The 22,084-nt window shown below is 37.9% G+C and overlaps 1 protein-coding gene across 2 annotated transcripts; it reads left to right on the top strand.

The window, feature by feature from the left end:
- The first annotated feature begins 1,541 nt into the window (after window positions 1-1,541).
- LOC143854140 (DHHC-type zinc finger family protein) lies at window positions 1,542-18,988 on the top strand. Of its 2 annotated transcripts, XM_077363945.1 has the most exons (11): window positions 1,548-1,881; window positions 1,990-2,104; window positions 4,858-4,932; window positions 5,043-5,114; window positions 5,265-5,402; window positions 6,130-6,163; window positions 11,757-11,866; window positions 17,588-17,674; window positions 17,893-17,976; window positions 18,290-18,355; window positions 18,517-18,988. In XM_077363945.1, exons 1-11 carry the CDS (start codon window positions 1,800-1,802, stop codon window positions 18,689-18,691), a joined length of 1,038 nt encoding a protein of 345 aa, XP_077220060.1. In that variant the 5' UTR covers window positions 1,548-1,799; the 3' UTR covers window positions 18,692-18,988. The 2 variants fall into 2 exon arrangements, with proteins under 2 accessions (XP_077220061.1, XP_077220060.1); XM_077363946.1 differs by lacking the exon at window positions 17,588-17,674 and having other exon boundaries at window positions 1,542-1,881.
- The last annotated feature ends 3,096 nt before the right edge of the window (window positions 18,989-22,084 follow it).

Below are 22,084 nucleotides of genomic sequence, written 5' to 3'. Positions count from 1 at the left end.
CCCGCGGGTACCCACAGGTACACTTGGCCCGGCCCAGTTTTAACGGGCCGGGTGGACCCGCGTGTCAATTTCAAATGGGTCAATGATTGGTGACCCGGACCTGTAATTTACGGGCGGACCCGCGGGTCCGGGTCACTTTTTGCCAGGTCTAGGCCAATCTAACCACCAAAAAGCCATTAACAAATAATTAAAAATGTATTTTAATGGGGTGAAGAGTGCCATTATCAAAACAAAGAGTACAAATAACATTCCCTATGTATGTTTGTTTTGTTTCCATTTTACTAATTAAAAAAATTAGACCCACATTATTTTGTTGGGAGGGGGGAAAATATCATTTCCCTATTTTGTTTTGTTTTGATTTGCCCATTTTTTAATTATAAAACAGAAAATAAAATGTGATTCTTAGCCTCAACCTACCCTTCCCATTGGTACAATTAATGGAGACATGTAACCAAACAAAGCAAACCCTATAAAGAGGGAGACTGATATCCGCACTGCCGTGTTTTAATGATGGCCCTACTCGCTTCATTTACACTTTTAATTACAATACTCGAGATGCGATGTGACTCGTGCCATTATCAAAATATGGTTCTACGATTATCAGCTGCCAAAAAATGAGTACCATATGAGCAATGCTAATGTTTCCTTTTTCAGATAAACAAAGTGCCTTACACCTACCATTCCGCTATATAAGACCTCCCAAAATGAGTAACACATGAGCAATGCTAATGTTTCCTTTTTAGATAAACAAAGTGCCTTTACACGAGTTTTTATATGATGAAAGGCCTTATAGTCCATTATTTTTTAGAAAGTACCTTACAGTCCACACTATCGAATGATCAAAATTGTCCATTAGATAGGCCACAACCTAAGTAGGATGTGCCTCAAAAATCATTTCCATTAGTTGATTCTAATCCTCCGTCCTACAGTGAGGGCCGTACGGTACTTCTTGAAAAATAATGGACTATAAGGCCTTCCATCTTATAAAAACTCCCTTTACACAGTTACACCTACCATTCCGCCATATAAGACTTCCCATTTGTATAGTGCACGGGGCCACTCGCATGAAATCAAAAAGATCTAGATCGTTCATCTTTTAGGACCCACCATCTTTTTTATCATACAACTTTTGCCCATGAGCATCGTGCTAGGGCCCACTCACATAAAATCAACACAATCTAACCATCTAATTCTAGGTTTTTTAATCAGATCAATTTTTTTTTAGCAAATGTAGTGATCAACGATCCAGATTTGGCTGATATTAACTCAGGTGGGCCCAACCCAAACACTCTATAAATAAAAGGTAATGATTTCAGCACTCCATTGTTTTGATAAACATTCGCTCCACTTGTTTGTTGTGTAGTATTTAAAGGTCTTTAAGACCTTTTTGAAAACCGTAATATTCATCTGACAGCCCTTTAAATACTACATGATAAAAATTGAAGCGCCTGTTTATCAAGACATTGGAGTGCAGAAATCATTTCCTGAATAAAATTTGGTAAATGATATATTCCCACCTATTTCTTCCCCTGGCCGCCACATGTAGTAAAAAAAGAGCAGTCATAGATACACTCCAGTAACCGAAAAAAAATAATAGATACACAACAGTCTACATTGGGGGTGTCCTGAGGAAGTAATGGGGGCGAATAAATCAATTCTCCCATAAACACGAAGAACTGTTCCCTCCTGGCTCATCTGGGCCTCAGAAAAGGAGAAAAAGGGTCTCTGTATAACGAGCTTTCTAGGCCTATTCTCTACTCATTTTTCTCTTCTGGGTATTTTCTGATGAGAAGATTTCAATGACGATGGTGGGTTTTTGCCGCCCTAGCGAGCAAGTCTCACAAAGATGCTTTCAAATCTTTCCATGCCTATCAGATCCAGGTATATTCAACGGTCACTTTTCTTGATTTGGGTCTTTTTGTTCTTTTTAGATTGATTGGCCCTTTCAATTGTTTTTGATTTTTTTTTGTTTTTGATTGTGGGTTTCAGTAAGGAGATCTTCATGGGGTCTAAAAGTGGCCTTGGTAGCTTTGCACTTGATCTTTGTGGGTGCTTTGTTTCTCTTTGACAGAGATTTGATATATAAAACTCGAAAGGAACCATGGTATTTAAAACCCATTTCCTTTTTCTCCTGCTTTGATTTTTATCTTTTTTGTTTAGGCACTTCTTCTTATTTATTATTATTATTATTTTTTGGGTTTAAATTAGGCCCTCCTTCTAATTGTTTAGGCACTTTTTTTATTGTCTCGTTCATGGTATCTTAGTGGGACTGTTCATTTTTTGGAATTCATATTTGCAGATTTTTTTTTTTTTTTTTTTTTTTTGGCAGAGTAGACAAAATAAGGGGAGTTATTGAGTGCCCAACGAGTTAAATTTTCATTTCTTTTGGACTTCTAGTCTATGAGAAGATTACAGCTAACAAAAAATCCAATGCTGTTTGATTTGGATCACTGTGTTTGGATTGCAAGAAAAACATTTCTGATGGAACATTTTTTCTTGGGAATTTTTTTTTCTTTACACAATTTAGAGGGAAATAATATGATTATGGTTGATTTAGAGGAATATCATCATAAATTGAAGGTCCCTCTAAATAAAAATTTAATAGGGTTATTTCAAAGTTATTCTTTCATGGGTAAAACAAGTAGGCAATTTTACAAATATTTTTCCTTTCCAAACTTTTCCACGAAATTCCAGCAATCCCATTAGGGGCTTAATGACATTGTCAGCACGAGATGGTACCTCTTCTAAATGTGTTCGAGACTGCCACTTCCTAGGTTGGGTTGACATTTCTTTGGTCAGTGGACAATCTGCGTTATGTGATTGTGTTATAGATACTAAATGGATTGAATTAACTTAGTTGGGTTGTTAAATTCAATTATTATTTTTGGGTTAAACACCTATACTGATAGGCCAATTGCTTGATCATATATTGATGATCTTGCATCAAAATATGCTTAATTGGAGAAGGATCAATTAGTTATGTTGTGGTAATTAAACTCCATTGAGCCAACTTTGCCATCCGGCTAATGTTTATGTCCACAGCTAGAAAGACAGAGTCATACTAGTGGGTGGTATTAGATCATCTTTGATACCTTGTTTTTGAGTCAGTCTTTTGATTACCTTTTTCATGTGTTTCTTTACCTTAAGAGTGCTGTAGCACTATTTTACTTAGCTGTTCAGTTGGACATGCATACCCCTATTGGAAATGTAGTCACTGGTACTGCTTGCTCTTACTTCCATGTTAACTGTTCATTCTTTTTTCTTTGATATGTGAATTTTTAAGTGCTGTTTTTGGGGAGAATGATGAAGATTATCTTCTTGTACATTTCTCATTCAGACGTCTTTTTAATTTTGTGAATGTTTCCACATTCAGTTGAGTAAATTCTAATCTAAACTTTTGGTAATTTATTTTTAACTGTACGTTACTCACTGAAATTTTATATAGGATAAAAGGAAAAAGATGTATGATGTCCCTGTTGATATAATCAAGAGGACGAAACAACACAGGACAAAGTTGCCACATCAATATAAAATAACATTGTGAGCTCAGTCTTATAATGACATATGGCCCTTAATGATAAGACAAAGTTTAGTCACCCCTCCCTAGTCATATATCTGCCTCCGTATTAATATCTCTCTCTACGTGAGTAAATTGCACATGATGTCCTACTAAGCGGACAAACCTCTTTGAACACTTCTCCTAATGCCTAAGGGAAAACTTGTCTTGCCAAGGAGCGTCATGTGAATAGTATATGGCAACCAACCTATGAAAAGGAAAATATTTTTTAACTTTTATTTTCCCCATTTTTGGTGCAACCAGACAGACCCTTGTTATATTTTCCAAGGTCGTTTCACCTCCGTTCATGGTTTTAAATCTACACCGAAATTGACACGAAAAGACTGAAATGTTTTCATTTCCATCCCCATCAAAACTGAAACCAAGACGACCGAAATACATAAACCAAAATTGTAAGTGTAATAGTGGTATGTGCCATTCAAAAAAAGGTGTAATAGTGGTATACTATATTAGTATGTATTGCATAATTATTTTTATATGTATTGCATGCAAAATGTAGTGCATTTATTATGTATAAATATTTATATTAATTACATTTGAAATTTGGTACGTACTTAATTATGATGTTCGACGGTGCATGTTATCATGTGTTTGATGTTTTAAACTATTATGGTTTATGGATGATTGTCTTACTTATCAGATGGTTTCGAAGTGTGTATTTATGCTTATTCTAGCATTTCCCTAAGTTCCATATTTTAATTCTATCATCTGCATATGTTTTTATATGTTTCCTTGATTTTACAGGATTTTCACCAAAATGTCCAACCAAAACCGAAACATTTATGTTTCCGTGGCGACTAAAACCGAAACTGAAACCGAAATTTAAAACTTGCCTCTGCCACGACTAAATGCGTCTCCCAAAATCATCCGTTTTCTTTTCTGTGATGGGTTAAGATTAATCTCATTATAAAACATATTTTTTAATCTCAGTCCTTCACAAAAATGTGAAAGGCTGATTTCTGGGCGACACACTACTTCATGACGCAGGTGAAACAATTTCATATTTTCCAGCCAAAATTTCTCCTGTACATAACAACATTCTCAGAAGCCAGCAACTACAGATCCTAAAAGTTGAGTTTAGAATTTAACATTGTAGTTGCTGTTGCTTTGCATGTATCTGGTTCATCGCTAATTGACTTGTTTGGGCTAAGTTAGAGCTGTATATTTTATCTAAACCTTCTCTATTAAGTGCATACACAAATTTTGGGTCTAGGGCTGATTCAATATTTCCCTTCTATACATTGCTTAAAGTCGTGTCCTTAATTTCTCCTAATTTTCAGGTACACTGCAATATACTTGGTGCTGTTCGCTGCAACATTAATTCAATATTTTGTTACTTCAGGTTCTTCTCCAGGGTAATTGTGATACCAAGCTTGTTTTCGGTGACCTAGAAATCCCATTTAAGTATCCTGATAGATAATGGAAGGTGTTTTTCCTATATTTTCTTGCATTTCTCTTATGTTAGGTATGTCCTTGATGCAATGAGGGCTGGGAATGAATCACAAGCCACTTTTAGGGAGGCAACAAAGACTTCAAAGTATGAGCAGCTTGTTATAACTGGACTTTTAGATTTCTATTTTCAAGTAGTAATTGTATAAGTTTTAGTATTATGATGCATTTAGAATGCGAGGCATTGATATGTTAGTACATTTTAGTACTTATTTACTTCTCTGGTGATCAAGAAAAGGCAATCTGCTTCAAGCAAAAATGGGAACATGATTACCCCTTTGGAGGGTCAGCAGCCGGGAAGAAATATTCCTGGAACGAATACTACTTCGTGGGTAAAGCTAGTGATGGATATGTACCCTCATGGATCATCTAGCAGGTAGACAAATTTTTTAGAGCTTTTTTTATACTTTATTATAATCCTTTGGAAACATGAGTATTTGGTTGTTTACTATCCATGCGTTCATGTACAAGTAATGCGGTCTTATAAGAAGTATCAATAACACCTATACATTACCTAATGTTAGCCTGGCATTGGTAGACAACTAGGTAGTTATCTTGGTGTGTCTTAATGGGTTAATACTTCACAAAATGGCATAATCCACTAGGGAAGGCTATGTGAAAGTGACATTTTGTGCCCCCATTGTTTCAAACAAGTGCTCTCTAAATATTCGACATTGTCATGTTGTACCCTTTTTTGTTTTGTGCTTTAATTACATGTCAAAACATATATGCATACCCAGAATATATGATCAATATATAGATTTCTCCCAAGGATTGAAATGTCAGTTTCGGACGAAATTATGCAAAAAAAAAAAAAAAAAAAAAAAAAAAAAAATCATTTTTCTAGGAAATTTTTACTGAAATTTCAGTAAATTTTTTTTGAAAAAGGGTGGAAATTTTATAAAAAATAAAAAAAATTCAAATTTTAAATTTGGCCGAAATCTGGGCCGACACCAAATCTATGTACTTTCAGTGTCGATCTAGACCGAAATCCGAAATTTTCGGTATTTTGGCCGAAATTTAAAACCTTGATTTCTCCTGCTTGAAAGTAGGATGATACTTCATACAATATGTCACTAACTCCTTCCTCTTGGTTGTGGCAGAAATTGGACTTGCACCTATTGTAATGTAGTGCAGGTACTACATTTTTATATTCTTCTTTTGTATGCTTGTATGATTCCATATATTGTTGAGCTTGGGAATATAGTTTATCCCATAAGTTGATGTTCTCACTGTATAGAGGTTGATATCACTCTGCATTCCTCAATATCATGTTGTTACAAGCTTAGATGCATGTTTGCTGCAAACTTCTGACTACTAAGTGAGATCCATTAAGTTGAGTTTTGACTTCTAGTGTTAGGAGGTAGTATGGCTATCTATTCTTCTTAGCTTGTGCAATCAAGGTTTCAAGTTTTGATTTCGATATTGTTTTTGTCATGATGGAATTGGAAATATGTTGGTTTTGAATGGAAATTTTGGTGGAAATCCTATAAAATTAAGGAAACATATGCAAATTATCGACATTTAAGATGAACTTTTAGAAAGTGCTTGAAAAAAAAACATGCTAAAAAAAAAAACTACCGCATAAGCAAAAACCACCCATAATGGTTTAACAATATAGAAAGCCTAGTGACATGTGCTGTCGTGCATGTATTATCATTCAGTATATCCCACATTTTATATGTAATTGATTTAAATATTTATACATAATACATGCATCACATTTCACATGCCATTCATATAAATATAATTTTGTATCAGGGCTTGTGTCTCTTCTGCGTGGTTCTCCATGCTGATTAATGGGTCTCCTAAAGGTTTCTTTAAGTCATCATGAGGTCTTAGGCAGGGAGATCCCTTGTCCCCTTTTCTGTTTGTCATTGTGGCAGAGACCCTTAGTCGATTGATGTATAAAGGGAGTGGGATGGGCCTTTTCAACAGTTTTAAAATAGGAAGTGAGAAAGTTGAGGTGTCTCATCTTCAATTTGCAGATCATACTCTCCTATTTTGCGAACCGTAAATGAATCAAGTGCTCAATTTGAAATCTTCCCTTAGATGTTATGAGCTGATTACGGTTCAGAGATCCAATTTTCACAAGTCTAGGTTGTATTCTTTAAACATCCTGCAGGAAGAGGCCCTTGATCTGGCTAAAATTTTGGGGTGTCAGTTAGATCATTTGCCTTCTACGTATTTGGGTCTTCCTCTGGGGGCTGATAGAACTAATAAAGCTTTGTGGGAACCTGTTGTTGAACGAATTGATAGGAGGTTGGAGACGTGGAAAAGAAATCTTGTTTCTAGAGGGGGAAGACTTGTGTTGGTCAAGGCGGTGTTGGCTAATATCCTGATATATTTCTTGTCATTGTTCAAATGCCCGGTTAGTGTAGTTTTGCGGATTGAACAAATTCAAGGTAGGTTTTTATGGGGGAGGTAAGGATGAGAATAAGGGTATTCCCTTGGTAAACTGGAAAAAGGTGTGCCTCCCTATTAAGAAAGGTGGTTTGGGTATTAGGAGAGTTAAAGAATTTAATCATGCACTGTTGGGAAAGTGGCTATGGAGGTTTGGAGAGGAACAATCTCAATTGTGGGTTAGGGTCATTGGGAGCAAATATGGATGCTTGCCGGGAAGGTGGGTTTCTGATAATCGCTTCAAGAAGAAAGGATTGACCGTGTGGCTTGACATTTTGAAAATGTCACATGCTTTTAACAAGTGTGTTGGGTTTAGAGTTTATTTGGGGGATATGATTAAATTTTAGAGTGATGTGTGGTGTGGAGATGATCCTCTTTTGGTTGTGTTCTCGGATCTATATAGTGTAGCTTCCGATAAAGAGGCTTTTGTTTGTGATTGTTTTGTCTGCGATGGGGGTAGTTTAGTTTGGTCTCCGATGTTTAGGAGGAATTTCTTTGATAGGGAGTTAGAGTCTGTATCCCAATTTCTTAAGCTTCTAGATGGGTGCTATATTAAGAGGACCGGTTTGGATAGAAGAGTATGGACTGCGGAATCTTCTAGTTTATTCATTGTCAAATCTTTTTATTTATTCTTGATGCCTTGCGATGTATCCTCTATCTCAGCCAATGTATGGAAATTTCATTGTCCATCTAGAGTTTGTATCTTCGAATGGGCGGTTTGTCGCGATCGGATTCAAACGATTAACTTCCTTAGAGGTATGTTGCTTGTGGACCATTGCCCCCTATGCTTGGATGGTGGTGAATCTGTGGGTCATCTCTTCATGCATTGTTCCTTTTCTCGTTAGATATGGAGCTATATATTTATGAGGCTCGGCATATCTTGGGTTTTTCCTTTATCTATTCTAGATTTGATGCATCAATGGGAGTTTGTGCCGTGGAGAAAGAAAGGAAAATTGTTGTGGAAAATTTGTTTGCTTGCAACATGGTGTGTGATTTGGAAAGAGAGAAATTCTAGAGTTTTTGAGGGGGTTGCTAAATCTCCGTACTGGCTATATATGAAAATTATTGCCCTCTCTATATCGTGGGCAAGATGTCTTCCGGCCCGTGTTGCATGGATTCTTTGCCACCTATGCCGAATCCATGTTGACACGTTTCTGCACTCGAATCAGACTTGGATTCGCGTGGGACACACCCGGATTCTTATTGTAGCCGTGTCCCACATGAAGCCTCTTTTTTCAGGTGAATCTAATCCATTATTGTTGTCTCATTCAAAATGTGAATCCTATATATCCATCCATGTCCAGTGTTGCTTGGTTTCTTTGTCCTCTATGCCGAATCCGCGTCGACATGTCTTCACACCCGAATTGGACTTGGATTCGCGTGGGACACACCCGGATTCTTATTGTAGCCGTGTCCACATGAATCCTCTTTTTTCAGGCGAATCCGATTCATTGTTGTCTCATTGAAAATGTGAATCCTATATATTTTCCTTTTAACTATGTTTTCTTCTTAACTTTTTTTATTTGAAAGCACGAGCCATACTCTTGTTATAAAAGCCCTAGCGCCACCTTCCTCCTTCGACTCTCTTAATTAAAACTCTAAGGCCTCGACCCTCCACCCGAAATTATTTAATGAATATACACGTATTTATTATATTTAATTTTTAAAATTTATTTTGTTTAGAAATTTCCGAATCCACGAATCCTACTTTTTGGGGTTTACTGAATCCAACACCTCGAATCCGTGTCGGATCCCGACACACGAATCCGAATCCATGCAACCCAGCTTCCGGCATTCCGATTCGTTTCGGCCTTTGACTTATGGGAGGGGTGGAGAGAAGTTTGCTTTAGTAGGGAGGCTAGGTCTCAGATTGCTCAGCAGTGGGTGGCTCCTCCTATTGGAATGTTCAAAATTAACTTCGATGGGTCGAGTTTTGGGAACCGGCCCAGCTGGGGTAGGCGGGTTATGTCGAGATGATTGTAGCGAAGTTGTGTGGGCTTATTCTGGCCCTCTTGGGGTATGTGATGCCTCGGAGGCCGAGGTAAAGGCGGTATATCATGGTATTAAAAGACTTGATAGAGAGAGCATGGATCACATTATTGTGGAGGGTGATTCACTCAATGTAATTCGATGGTTGAAGGGGGCGGTGTTTGCCTCCTTGGAGATTTTCGTCTATCTTTGATGAGATAGATGATCTAATCTCGGGCTCTGCGATTGTTTTCAATCATGTGCGGAGATCTGCCAATGGGGAGGCGGATTCTTTGGCTGGGGGTGGGGGTTAGTCGTATGACATTGGAGTGGTTTGACTTCCTCCCTCCTTGAGAGTTTTTTTGTATCTTTATTTTTATTGTTTCTCTTGTACTTTCGGGAGTGGTCCTCCTCGGCCCGCTCCCTTATCTAATGAAACCATACTACCATTTCAAAAAAAAAAAAATTCTGTATCACATGTTGGTATAATATACCACTAATGCACTTCCGGTTTTGCTTTCACTATGTGTTTGGTTTCGGTGAGGTTGAAAACAAAAACATTTCAGTTGTTTTGTGTTGGTTTCAATGGAAAATTTACAACTATCAATAGATGAATAAACTTATCCTTCCAAAGCGACTTTGTCAACAATCACCTACTTCAGCCTCATTTTTGGTATGTGGAACTGTGGTGTCATGGTGACCTTTTATGTGATGAAGTGATGGACTTCCTATGTTTTCTCATGTGTAATCGGCTTGTATGTAACATGACTACGATCTCTATTCATGCAATTGATATCTATTATCTCAGACATGGAAATAACTCTGCAGACTAAAGCATTTGCACATCTTGTCTAATGTATAATGGCACTGGCCTTATTCTACTTTGATGTATATTTAATAATATAATGGATATGCAAATATGGAAGCAAATAGCAGTTTAAACCAAGAAAAAAAAAATCACTAAGCACTTATGAGAATTGTTGGTACATTGCTGAAAGAAAAAAACAATGATTGTGAACACTAACAATAACCTGAATAGCGACATGAATGGTAAATGGTGTCTGCATATGTATAGATAAAGACTAAGACTTCCAACTTGTAATCTAACCCAAACTGCTAACTTTAGACATGTTCCCTAATCTATAAAAATATCTCAACTCAGACACCAGCATATATAGAGACCTAATTATATTGACTTGCTGTTTAATAATCCGAAAATGTCCTAAAACTTATTTTTTTTAAAAGCCCTAAAGTTCTTTGAAACTCCCAAAAAGTATCCATGATTTTTTTTTTGAAAAGATAACGAATATGATTAAGCCGAAAGCAAAAAAACAGGGGACAAGATGTCCCCAGAAGAGCCCCAATTTGGGCATTACAAGGAAAACAACAGTTACATCTATTTCACTCCAATGCTTGTATATCCACCCCAAAAATAGTGGTTAGGCGATCCACACCCGATTTCGCCAAGCCATTCGCCATTGAGTTGGCAGTCCTCCTCTTATGCTGCAGCTGTGGTTTGAGCAAACGCACTATGTCCTGAATCTCATCTATGATGGAAGCGAGTCTCCAAGGCCCACCGCACTGGTTAGATGCCCATGCTATTGTATTAACAGAGTCTCCTTCCACAATTAGTGGACCCAAATTATGATCAACATACCATTTTAATCCACATAGGAGTGCCTTAGCCTCGGCCTCGTTTGCATCACATATTCCAGCCGGCCCGGAGAACATGATTATGACTTTACCCGCATGATCTCTTACCAAGCCGCCCAAACCCGTCCTCCCTGGATTTCCTTTAGAACTCCCATCAAAATTAAGTTTGAACCACCCCTCCGACGGTGGTGACCATGAATGATAAATACTGAAAACCATCTTTCTTTAGAATTATTCTTCTATGGTTGAATTGTAGGATCATGTGGGCTCACTTGATTTTACATCATTTTTTGAGTTTGTGAACTTTTTTTCCAAGTGTAACCTAACCTATCACCTTGTGCATAGCTGACTATAATAGGCACATTTAGTGATAAGGAATCTGCAATAAATCACCTTGTGTGTAGATGTCTATAATAAGCCCATTTCATCTGTGGCAAGCAAAAGCCAAAAGTTGATAAACCTGGCAAACAATAGGATTTAGTTACAAAATCCAAATTTGCTTGCTACGGTTCTGCTACTTTATTTGAGATATTTAATTATACGTCAAGTATATAATGGTTATAATTTATTAAATTATAGAATGGTATTTATGGTTATATTTTAAGAATATTTGAGTCAATACTCTAAAATATACATTCCTAATTTCTTGTTGGCTTGCTGAACTATTGATGGTTAAGATGCTCAATTTATGTTAATGTGTTTCCAGCCTCCACGCTCGAAGCATTGTCATGACTGTGACAAATGTGTTCTTCAATTTGATCATCATTGTGTTTGGCTTGGGACATGCATAGGTCAGGGTAACCATTGCCGATTTTGGTAAGTTTTGTATCATGTACTCAATAGTTTTTTACAGATTTTTAAATTTCTTTGCTAATGTCGTTCTATATTGGGTTATGGGTGGAGTAAAGATTGCAATCTCTATTTCCAATTTGTTATCAGATTTTAGCATAATATCCAAGCTCTAAGGTTCGTTTGATTCTAGATTATTTTTGCCGATTCATTTCCTAACATTTGGCATCCTAAATGAGCATCTTCGTTTAACGTATCTCCATTTCAAAGCTGTGCTTAACCAACATTACCATGAATTGCAATTTCATTAGTCCACATAGAGCAAAAAGGAACAAAGAGACCCAAATACAAATACAAATACAAAAGGAACAAAGGAACAAAGGAACAACAACTAAATTTACAAATACAAATACAGATACAAAAGAACAAAGGAACAAAAACTAAATTTACAACGAAATCCAAATACAAAATGAAAAAAGGGGGAAAAAAAAATTCAAGGAGGAAGAGAATTGAAACCCAAAATCCCTTCTCTGTTAAGCCCGAAATGAGCGAGCCGATCTACATCCCAATTGGTGGAACTCTAGGCATGTCTTATCTCAGCAAGCACTTCTGCCACAGCACTGGCCTTTCTCACAAGGCTGAAAAAGAATCTGCAATAAATCACAAATGTGAAATATCTCCTCAAGCAAATCAGTTCACCTCCGCAGAAACCTCAAGGCATGGGATACCCAACTTATCATATTCCGTGAGTCAACCTCCTCTAACAACTGCCGACTATTCAAAGTCGCCGTAACTTCAAAGAATTGTTTTAATTTCAGTTTCGATGGCATTGCAATAGAAATGTTTCGGTTTCAGTAGAAAACTTTGGTAGATTTCCTATAAAACCACGTAAACTAATGGAAACATATGCAAATGATGGAAATTTAGGATAAAACTTAGGAAGTACTAGAATAAACACATATACACACTAAAAAAATCATATAACCAAAAAACTACCCATAATGGTTTAACAATATCGTATACCTTGCTATTCCAAAGAAAAAAGATACTGCCATCCTAGTGAGCGCTACTGAATGATGAGCCATCAAATTTAAGCATGAGATTATCATTTCGGGAAGGCTGTCACAATTCAAAATGCCTAATGTGCATGGTCTTGATGTAGGACTGGTTAGGGAGGAAATCTTAATTAGGACTGCTGAGTTTAATCAGGTATAAGGGATAAAATGCAGGGGTTTAAAGTGTATTGAAAAGTTATGATGCAAAAAGTATCAATAGACACATTTCGTAAGGGTCTGGGAATCATATAAGTAGAATGTTGGGATGGTTAGGAGGGACCGTTGGACTGTTTGGATGGACTGTTGGAGGGATTGATGGGACTGTTCAGATGGAACTTTTGTAGCGGGACTGTTAGATGGGACATGTTTTTGGTGCCTGATTGGGTAGAAAGTGGGGTTAGGGTGGTATATCGGTTGTGAAAGGGTTTATGATTATTGCTAGGGGATTTAAGAAAATAGTTATGGGATTTAGGACTGTTCTTGGGATTATGACGGATCAAGAAAGTGGTCTGCTTTTATGGCGGTCTCTTGGATTTCTAAGACAGCTGGGGTGATCGATGGGATAGGGATTGGTCTTATGGCTGTTGACTTGAGAATGGGGGCTGTGGTTATGATTTAGGACTTGAAAAAACGATTTATGTATGTCTCTTGGATTTGTGGATATATCACAAACAAGATCAACAAAGGATCGTGGGGCCGTCAGCTGCACTAAAACTAGGATAGAAAGAAAAAAGGTGGGAGGCGGTAGTAGGGATGGTTATTGACTGGGTTGTAGGTGATGGACTGATGGGAGACTCAATTCTTGAACAACAAACAAAGACTAGGTTGAGAGAAATCAAGAACTGAAGTAGATAAGCCAAAGAAAAGAGAGGAAGAAGAGGACCAAGAATCATTTTCATTTGCGATATTTGTCTCTCCTTTCTTCCTTTTCATTTTCTTTCTTTCCTCATTGTATTGACCATCTTGGTCGCTGGGTGTATTTCCCCTTCTTCTTAATGAAAAGCTTTGCCATTCAAGGATGACCTAGAATCACTCTAGGGTTCCTAGGAGTCACAGCTAGACTTGAAGCTTCGCAATCCAAAGTATGCGAGATCTGTAGGACCTAGAATCACTCTAGGGTCCCTCGTGGTTCACTTAAGTGAGTCAAGTGACATAAAAGTGAACCCTCTTGAAATTAAGTGAATTGAAATGTAATACTTGATCAGAAATTTTTGTTTTATTTTTGGTACGCATTTCAATCGTATAGAAATAGAAACATGTTGGTTTCGGTTGGATTTTTTTATGGAAATCTTGTAAAATAATGGAAAGATATGTAAATGATGGACATTTGACATGAAACTTTAGGAAGTGCTATAATATGTACAAATATACACTAAAAAACCGTCACATAAGCCCCCAAAAACAAAAAAAAACCCTACCCATAATGGTTTAACAACATCGAACGCCTAGTGACATGCGCTATTGTGCATGCATGATAATTCAGTATATGCCAAATTTCATATGTCATATATATATATATATATATATATATATATATATATATATATATAGGGGAAAGTGATTGTGAGCGGCCCCTCATATAAGCTTATATGAGGTGACCGCTAAAAACATGGTGGGCCCACATTTTTGGGGTGATCCGAGCCGGTCATTTCATAGGCCCTGACGTAGATAAGGGGTGCCCAAAAAATCAGCTCCATAGAATCATCCCAACCCTTCGTACTGTGGAGGTGAAAGAGGGGGAAAATGGACGGGTAAGTGGGCAAATTTATAGCCACCCATTTTCCCCTCTTTCACCTCCACAATTTGAAGGGTTGGGATGATCCTATGTAGCTGATTTTTTGGGCACCCCTATCTAAGTCAGGGCCTATCAAATGACCGGTTCAGATCACCTCAAAAATGTGGACCCACCATGTTTTTACGGTCACCTCATATAAGCTTATATGAGGGGCCGCTCACAATCACTTTCCCCATATATATATATATATATATATATATATATATATATATATATATATATATATATATATATCAGATTGGGAAGTGATATTTACACCCCTTTTGATTACCAGGGACACCCAGCGCCAGTGTATGTGGCAATCAAACCCATTGGATTCTTCTGACGTTGAGTACATTAGCCCCCCTTTAGTCATTGATACACTGGCGCTGGGTGTCCCTAGTAATCAAAAGGGGCGTAAATATCACTTCTCATATATTGTTCCTGCGCTCGAGCGCAGATAGTTTATCTGCGCTTGAGTGCAAAAAAATCATGTGGGCCCACATTTTTGGGGTGATCCAAAGCATTCATTTGGAAGGCCCTTCCATAGATAGGGTGCACCAAAAATCAGATCCATAGGATCATCCTGACCCATCCAAAAGTGGAGGGAAAAATGGACATACACTGTGTGTCCACAAATCTGCCCATTTTTTCCCTCTACTTTTGGATGGGTTAGGATGATCCTATGGATCTAACTTTTTGTAAACACCCTATCTAGGTAAGGGCCTTCCAAATGAATGCTTTGGATCATCCCAAAAATGTGGGCCCACACTATTTTTTGCACTCAAGCGCAGATAAGCTTATCTGCCCTCAAGTGCAGGAACACGAAGCCCGTATCAGAAAAGTGTGCGTGCGCAGCTGCCATGGAAGGGCCTTCCAAATGAATGCTTTGGATCCCCCAAAAAATGTGGCCCCCACTATGGTTTGTGCAGCCATGCACAGATAGCTTATCTGTGCAGCTGCACACAAACCATTTCCTCACATATATATATATATATATATATATATATATATATATATATATATATATATATAGAGAGAGAGAGAGAGAGAGAGAGAGAGAGAGAGAGAGAGAGACATTTAACATGCAATTTATATAAACATAATTATGTAACATATACTATATAGTATATCATTAATTCACTTTTTTTTGTTTTCAGCATGCTTTTGGTTTCGGTGATGCGTTTACATTTCGGTCATTTCGTTTCTACTTCAATGGAAATTTAAAACTGTGAACTTAACTACACTCACGGCTAGAAAAAAAGACAAATGCCCGCATCAGCTAGGGGATCTCCCAAGTGGGCCTCGCACTGCCCGCCTCATGCAAATCACGACCGAGGCTTTCGGATTGAGTCGTTTGTGTCTTCTTTGGTACACCTTTAGGGGCTACTTCCGATTCCTATTAGGTCTTGCATGGAAATTATCTTATTCTTACATCTTCTAAAATCATTGCTTCGTGAAGTCTCTAAACTCCTCTCTCTCTCTCTCTCTAGGCCAAGAGTTGATGAGTTGATACACTAGGTTTAAATTTCGGTATCGGTCATCAACGAAACGGAAATATTTCGTTTTCAGTACGAAATTTTTGCCGAAATCTTGTAAAATCACGAAAACATTTTGATACTAAATCATGACCAAAATCCAAGTAAGATTCATCGCTACTGTTTTTTTTTTTTTTTTGTCGTTTTTATAGAAATATCTTAAAGGAATCTCGTTTTCCTTCTCTTTTCTGGTGTGGAGTTGATTTTTGTCAGGATTTCTGTCGAAATACGCGAAACTTTGTTTTTTATATGAGAAGTTGCATATTTTGTGCCAATTGGAATTGCAGATTTGAGTGAAGCCGAGGTCCGAGCTATACATCAGGGGATAAAAGGCTTGGTGAGGGAAGATTTGAACAAGGTTCTTGTAGAGGGAGATTCTCTTAATACTATTAAGTGGCTAAGAGGTTCTCTCGTCCCACGGTCCCACCTTGGAGATTCCCTCATTTTTTTTGATGAGATCCGGGATAAAATAGAAGGCCCGTCGATCATTTTCTTGCATGTGAGAAGGTCTGCAAATAGTGTCGCAGATCGCCTGGCAAAGGAAGGTGTAACTAAACAGGGTCTCATGTTTTTCGATTTCTTGCCTCCTTGATCCTTGTCCCTTTTTGTTTTTTTTCCTATTTTTTCATCTATCTTCTCCCTTGTATTCTCCTTGATGACTTTCTTAGTCATCGCTTTTGAAATGAAATCTGCTACCATTAGAAAAAAAAGTTGCATATTTTGTTATCATTAAAAAAAAAAAAAAAAAAAATTTTTTTTTGACTGAAACATTAACGAAATCTTGAAATTTCGGGCGAAATCTGGTATCTTTCCAAATCCAGGTGGATTTTGTTTCGGTAGCAGCCGAAATCGAAATATTTCGGACAAAATTTAAAACCATGTTGATGCATGAGTCAATCTGAATTTTATGAGATAAAATTACAAGTACATATTTCTAAAAATATAAAAAGACTAATCAGTTCCTAGCTACTACATTAATCCCTAGACATTCCTTAATTTATATTGTAGCCAAGCGATTGTTTCATGTGCTTACAAGTGTTATTGATGTCATGGTTAAATTTTCACTGAAACTGACGTGGGACTACCGAAATGCTTCCGTTTCCATCACCACCAAAACCAAAACCGAAACGATCGAAATGCATAAACCAAAATCGCATGCGCAATAGTGTTATACTATATCAATATGTATTACTCAAATATATTTATATTTACTAAGTTGTCAGACATGCGCGACAATTGTAATTGTAGGGGGCCATAAGAATGTACACATGGTGCAATTTGAGCTATAAATATGACAAATACTCTCATGTACAGCTTCATTCTTTATTTTGATGATAAATTAAACCTCATTAATAAGAGGTTTAAGTTGTTTATGTTATAGGTGGTACATTTTAGAAGAAACAATATTGTGCATCTGGACTGGTATCTTATACATCACTTTTTTGAAGTCAAGCACTCCAAGAGCATGGTACGGTGTTCTCTCTTTTGGATTAAAGTTTGATCCTTGAACTAAACCGTTGAATGCTACAGTGATGATGTATCATCAATTACAGGTGCCATTTATCTCACTATGAGAATTTGGTCGAAGATCTACTGGATTTTTTTTTTTTTTTTGCATTGGAATGCGATTCTGTACCATATGCTTGATAATGACTGACCATATCTTGGAATGGAATGCATGATCAGGTGGAAGGACGCTGTTGTGATATTGCTTCTGGCTATTTTATGTATTTCCCTTATTTTTCTGCTCTTGCTTCTTCTTTTCCACAGGTAAGATTCATATGACTTGATCATATTTTGTTGTCTTAGAAGGATAATTGCAGTGCTAGATTATACTTTCATCACTATATTTCTTAATTAATGATTTTATTTTGGATGGAGTCCTTTTGTTATTACATGATCTCATTAGCGTGACTTTGTTCCTGTGTAATGAAAAATCATGAGTGTTTAACTGAACGAGTTGAGTTGTTGTCCCTGTTGAACACCAACATCTTTTCACCATTCTTTGTTACGTGATATCTAGCCAAAACTCTCACACCCACTTATCCAACACTTAAGAGCTGACCTGTTCATTATTCTGTAGCTATCTGGTACTGACAAATCAGACTACATATGAACTTGTAAGGAGGCGACGCATTACATATTTAAGGTATGCATATATAAATGTTCAGTTTGGCTTTAGTTTGCATTGAATGGTGAAAATTAGTGTAGCTCTGGCTGTTCAATCTCTTTGTGCTGTTGTGGGAATTTAAGGATTGTCTTGTCATTGCTTTTTATGCAAATTATATAATTTCATCTCTTTATTTGCAGGGGGGTTCCTGACAGGGTTTATCCATTCAGTAGAGGTATATGCAGAAATATTTATAACTTCTGCTGCTCTCGCAGCAGCGTCTATACAATTGAACCATTACCCACGGCCGATGAACTCGAAGCTAAAGCAAAACCATATACATTCCTAGACGTTATATCTTGTCGTTGTTGCTGAGGGATCAAAGAGGCTAGCTGGTGTTTTTGTGGGTTTGCATTAGATTTTTTTTTTCTGTTCTTTTCCAGTAGAAGCATTTTCCTCATTCCCTGACCACACAGGGATATTGATTACCCTTTAAGCATTTGTAACTTTTTTTTTTAAATTTATTGTTGAGATTGTTTCTCAGGCGAGTATGCCGGGGCAACTTGAGATTCATTTAACCAATGTTTTTCATCAATCTTATAGAATGAAGATCAGAGGGCAAAGCCGGTTTAAGGTTCCGGAGTCTCTGGCCTTTTTATGTTGGCTTAATAAGCATTTCATGAAAAATTATGAATTTTTTTTTCCGAATTTCAATGTATTTCCTTTCACTACGAGGGTGTGCACAAAAGTGTATTAGTAAGGGAGCAACCTCTGTCCATTTGATAAAATGCTGACTTTTCTACTTAATAGTGCTCTGTTATAGTTAAGAAAAAAAGAAGAGAGACAGAAGTGTCATAAGATCTACTTTGGATTGGATCTACTCATGTATTGGTCACATCCATTCAAAGTTACACTTGATCCCATCTGATTAGGTGATGCTCCCTTTTAAGGAAGCTGGAAGGAAGCTCACTCAAAATCATTGTTGAAGGTCTCGAATCGGTTCCCACCTTTTAATCAAAATAGTACTCTGGCATGAATGGCAATTGTCTCAACTGATTCATAGTTTCGTCACTTCTAATTGGGGCCCATGCGCTAAAATGGTGGGCCCACCCTAATAAGATGCGACGTGTAAAAAGGTTTGTAAAGTGGTGGCCCCATCTCATCTGTAACATGGGGTGTACAATGGCGGGCCACCCTATGTATGGGTTTGGGTAGAGATGGTGGGCCTACCACATCAAAACATGAGGTGTAAATTGGTGCGCACCACTCATGCCAGCCATGGTTATAAATTGTTGGGCCCTACCTCTATCATAGCACAGGTGTTAAATGGTGGTGTGTGTGTGTAATGGTGGTGTGTGTGTGTGTGGTGGGGGAATAAAAAAAAAAAAAATCTTGGAAAGAAAACAAATGATAATAGCAGGCCCATGAAATGCCTTCTGTGATGGTCCCTAGCAAATCCCTTGAAAAAAACATGGTTACTGTAAAATTTAGGATTTCACTAAACTTGGATGATTACAATAAATCCCAAAGTGTGCTCATATAGAGCACTTATGGGATAAACATAAGAATGAAATCTTGACAATTATAAAAGGAAACAATCCTAATCAAATCTACTTTCCTAACCAAATGAAATTAAATCCAAGGTTGCCTCTTCTAATCTACTTGCCTAATCCACCACCACACTCAACCTAGAAGATTTTATACTAATCATTTTGGACCATCACACCTTTCTGTTACTATCCGTTCGATGCCCACAGGTTGAATGGTTGGATTGTCTATTCTGAATGATTTCTGGAATATAATAATTTTATGGTTAGCCTCACAGGGTGTGCTGTATCGATCTTGCTTATGTGGTCCGGTCCCGCCATCATATCTCGACCGCATGTTTATGATTTTCTTCCAAATATGGTCTGGACTGATTGTGTATTGTATCTAGCATATACTCCACATCATGGCTCATGTCCTCTCTCGTCAACCCTTCGTTCCACCTAGTTGTGGTCCTATGATACCTTGGTCTTGCCTTGAACGCCAAACATTTCAGTCCACACATATTTGTTGGAAAATTTGTTGAGGGTACTGTTGATGATAGAAAACAGAAACTTGTTGCTTCAAGGCGTGATATCACTTTCCTTAAGACAAGATTCGCCCCCACTAGTAGTGTGCAAAGGGGATCCGCGAATTGCCTCCAAGATACAATGAAGCCTAGTAGGGAAGCCCTACTAATGTTTGATGACGCGTAGCACTAGCGGAATCAAACCCGAAATGCCCTTCCGAAATTTCAAGCCTTAGAGAAATCTCTAGATTCTGTTTCTGCAGAAAAACAGTATCTAGAACAGTAAACAAAAGAAAAACAGTATGTAGAAATACTTGGGGATTTTTGTAGGAGTGTAGAAGAGAGTGTAAAATCAGTCAGAATTGCCAATTCGATTTCTATTTGAAATGACTGAAGTTTGCACATTTTTTATAGACCATCTGGTGTCTTTTCAGTGTGAAAAACACCTCTACAGGGTACCTTTCCAGAATGTTTGAAATCTGACCGTTAGATCGCACCCATTGATATTGAACGGTCCTGATCGATCCTAGATGTGACTGTTGGCTTGAGTAAAACCTCTCTCCAACCCAGTCATCGTTAGATCAACCATCTATGGTGTGGATCGCACCCCCTTGGCACATGACCGTTGGGGAAAGGGACACAACCCATTTGATCACACCCTTTGACCGTTGGAGTCATGGGCCCGTTGGGCCGACCGTTAGGCCCGAACTGAAGCCCAACCCAACTGAACCATTCGGCTTGATGGGCCTGCGAACCAATTGACCCACCCATCCGACCGGTCCACCTTCATCTTGATCCAACGGTGCAGATCAAATCTGGGAAAATTAAAGGCTCCAATCGCTCCTCGCGACGTTGCGCACGTGCGCCAATAAAGCGCCCTATAGCCCATTGCCCAAGCCGCGCGCGCGCGTGCGCGTGTGCGAACGGTGCGTTGCACCGTCCCGCGGGTCCAGCCATGGGTTCAACCCAATGTGCAATCAACAAGAGTTAGAAAAGGTAGTGCTTTATAAGCCCTTATCTTTCTTTTCTCTCATCCGATGTGGAACTATCTTTTCAACTACACTTCTACATCCTTTTGTAAAAGCAAATATTTCCAAGAAAACGTTTTCTTTTTCCCAAACGCTTTTGATAAAACATTTTCCAAAACACTAAAACATGTAATATACATGATTTTGAAAATGCAAAATCACTAACATACTCCACATCATGGCTCATGTCCTCTCTCGTCAACCCTTCGTTCCACCTAGTTGTGGTCCTATGATACCTTGGTCTTGCCTTGAACGCCAAACATTTCAGTCCACACATATAAACAGCACAATATTTTCCTCCCAACTCTTATGACAAGATTCCTAGCCACCCATCTTGTCAGCAACAACATCTATCGGTTGCGTATGGCTCATTTAGAAAAAACCATAAGACTTCTTTTGTTATTGGATCACCAGAGATGTGGTTGTGTAGAGTAGAAAACAATGATGGGGCTGTATTATATATCAGCAAGGAAGGGTCGACAAAATAGACATTGGATGTGTGTAGTCCAACGAATCATTGGATGTGTGTAGCATCTACCAAAACAAAATGTGTAACGTCCCTTATATTGGGTTTCAGAGGATGAAAAACCATGTGATGATGAGATTAGATGGAAGTTTGGCCCATTTTGGGAGGTGGGTAAGTCTAAATTTTGGTACAAAAGGTCCAACAAATCATTTCTGATGCAT

Source organism: Tasmannia lanceolata, unplaced genomic scaffold, assembly GCF_043159265.1.
Source record: "Tasmannia lanceolata isolate RefF3 unplaced genomic scaffold, GAP_Taslan_0.1 ptg000020l, whole genome shotgun sequence".
NCBI lineage: Eukaryota > Viridiplantae > Streptophyta > Magnoliopsida > Canellales > Winteraceae > Tasmannia > Tasmannia lanceolata.
This window is presented reverse-complemented; position numbering and strand designations above follow the sequence as displayed.

Coding starts and splice junctions, on each gene's coding strand:
- LOC143854140 (XM_077363945.1), top strand. CDS start 1,800: ATGACGATGGTGGGTTTTTGCCGCCCTAGCGAGCAAGTCTCACAAAGA. Junction 2,105..4,857: donor AAAACTCGAAAGGAACCATG/GTATTTAAAACC, acceptor CCTAATTTTCAG/GTACACTGCAATATACTTGG. Junction 5,403..6,129: donor CCTCATGGATCATCTAGCAG/GTAGACAAATTT, acceptor TGGTTGTGGCAG/AAATTGGACTTGCACCTATT.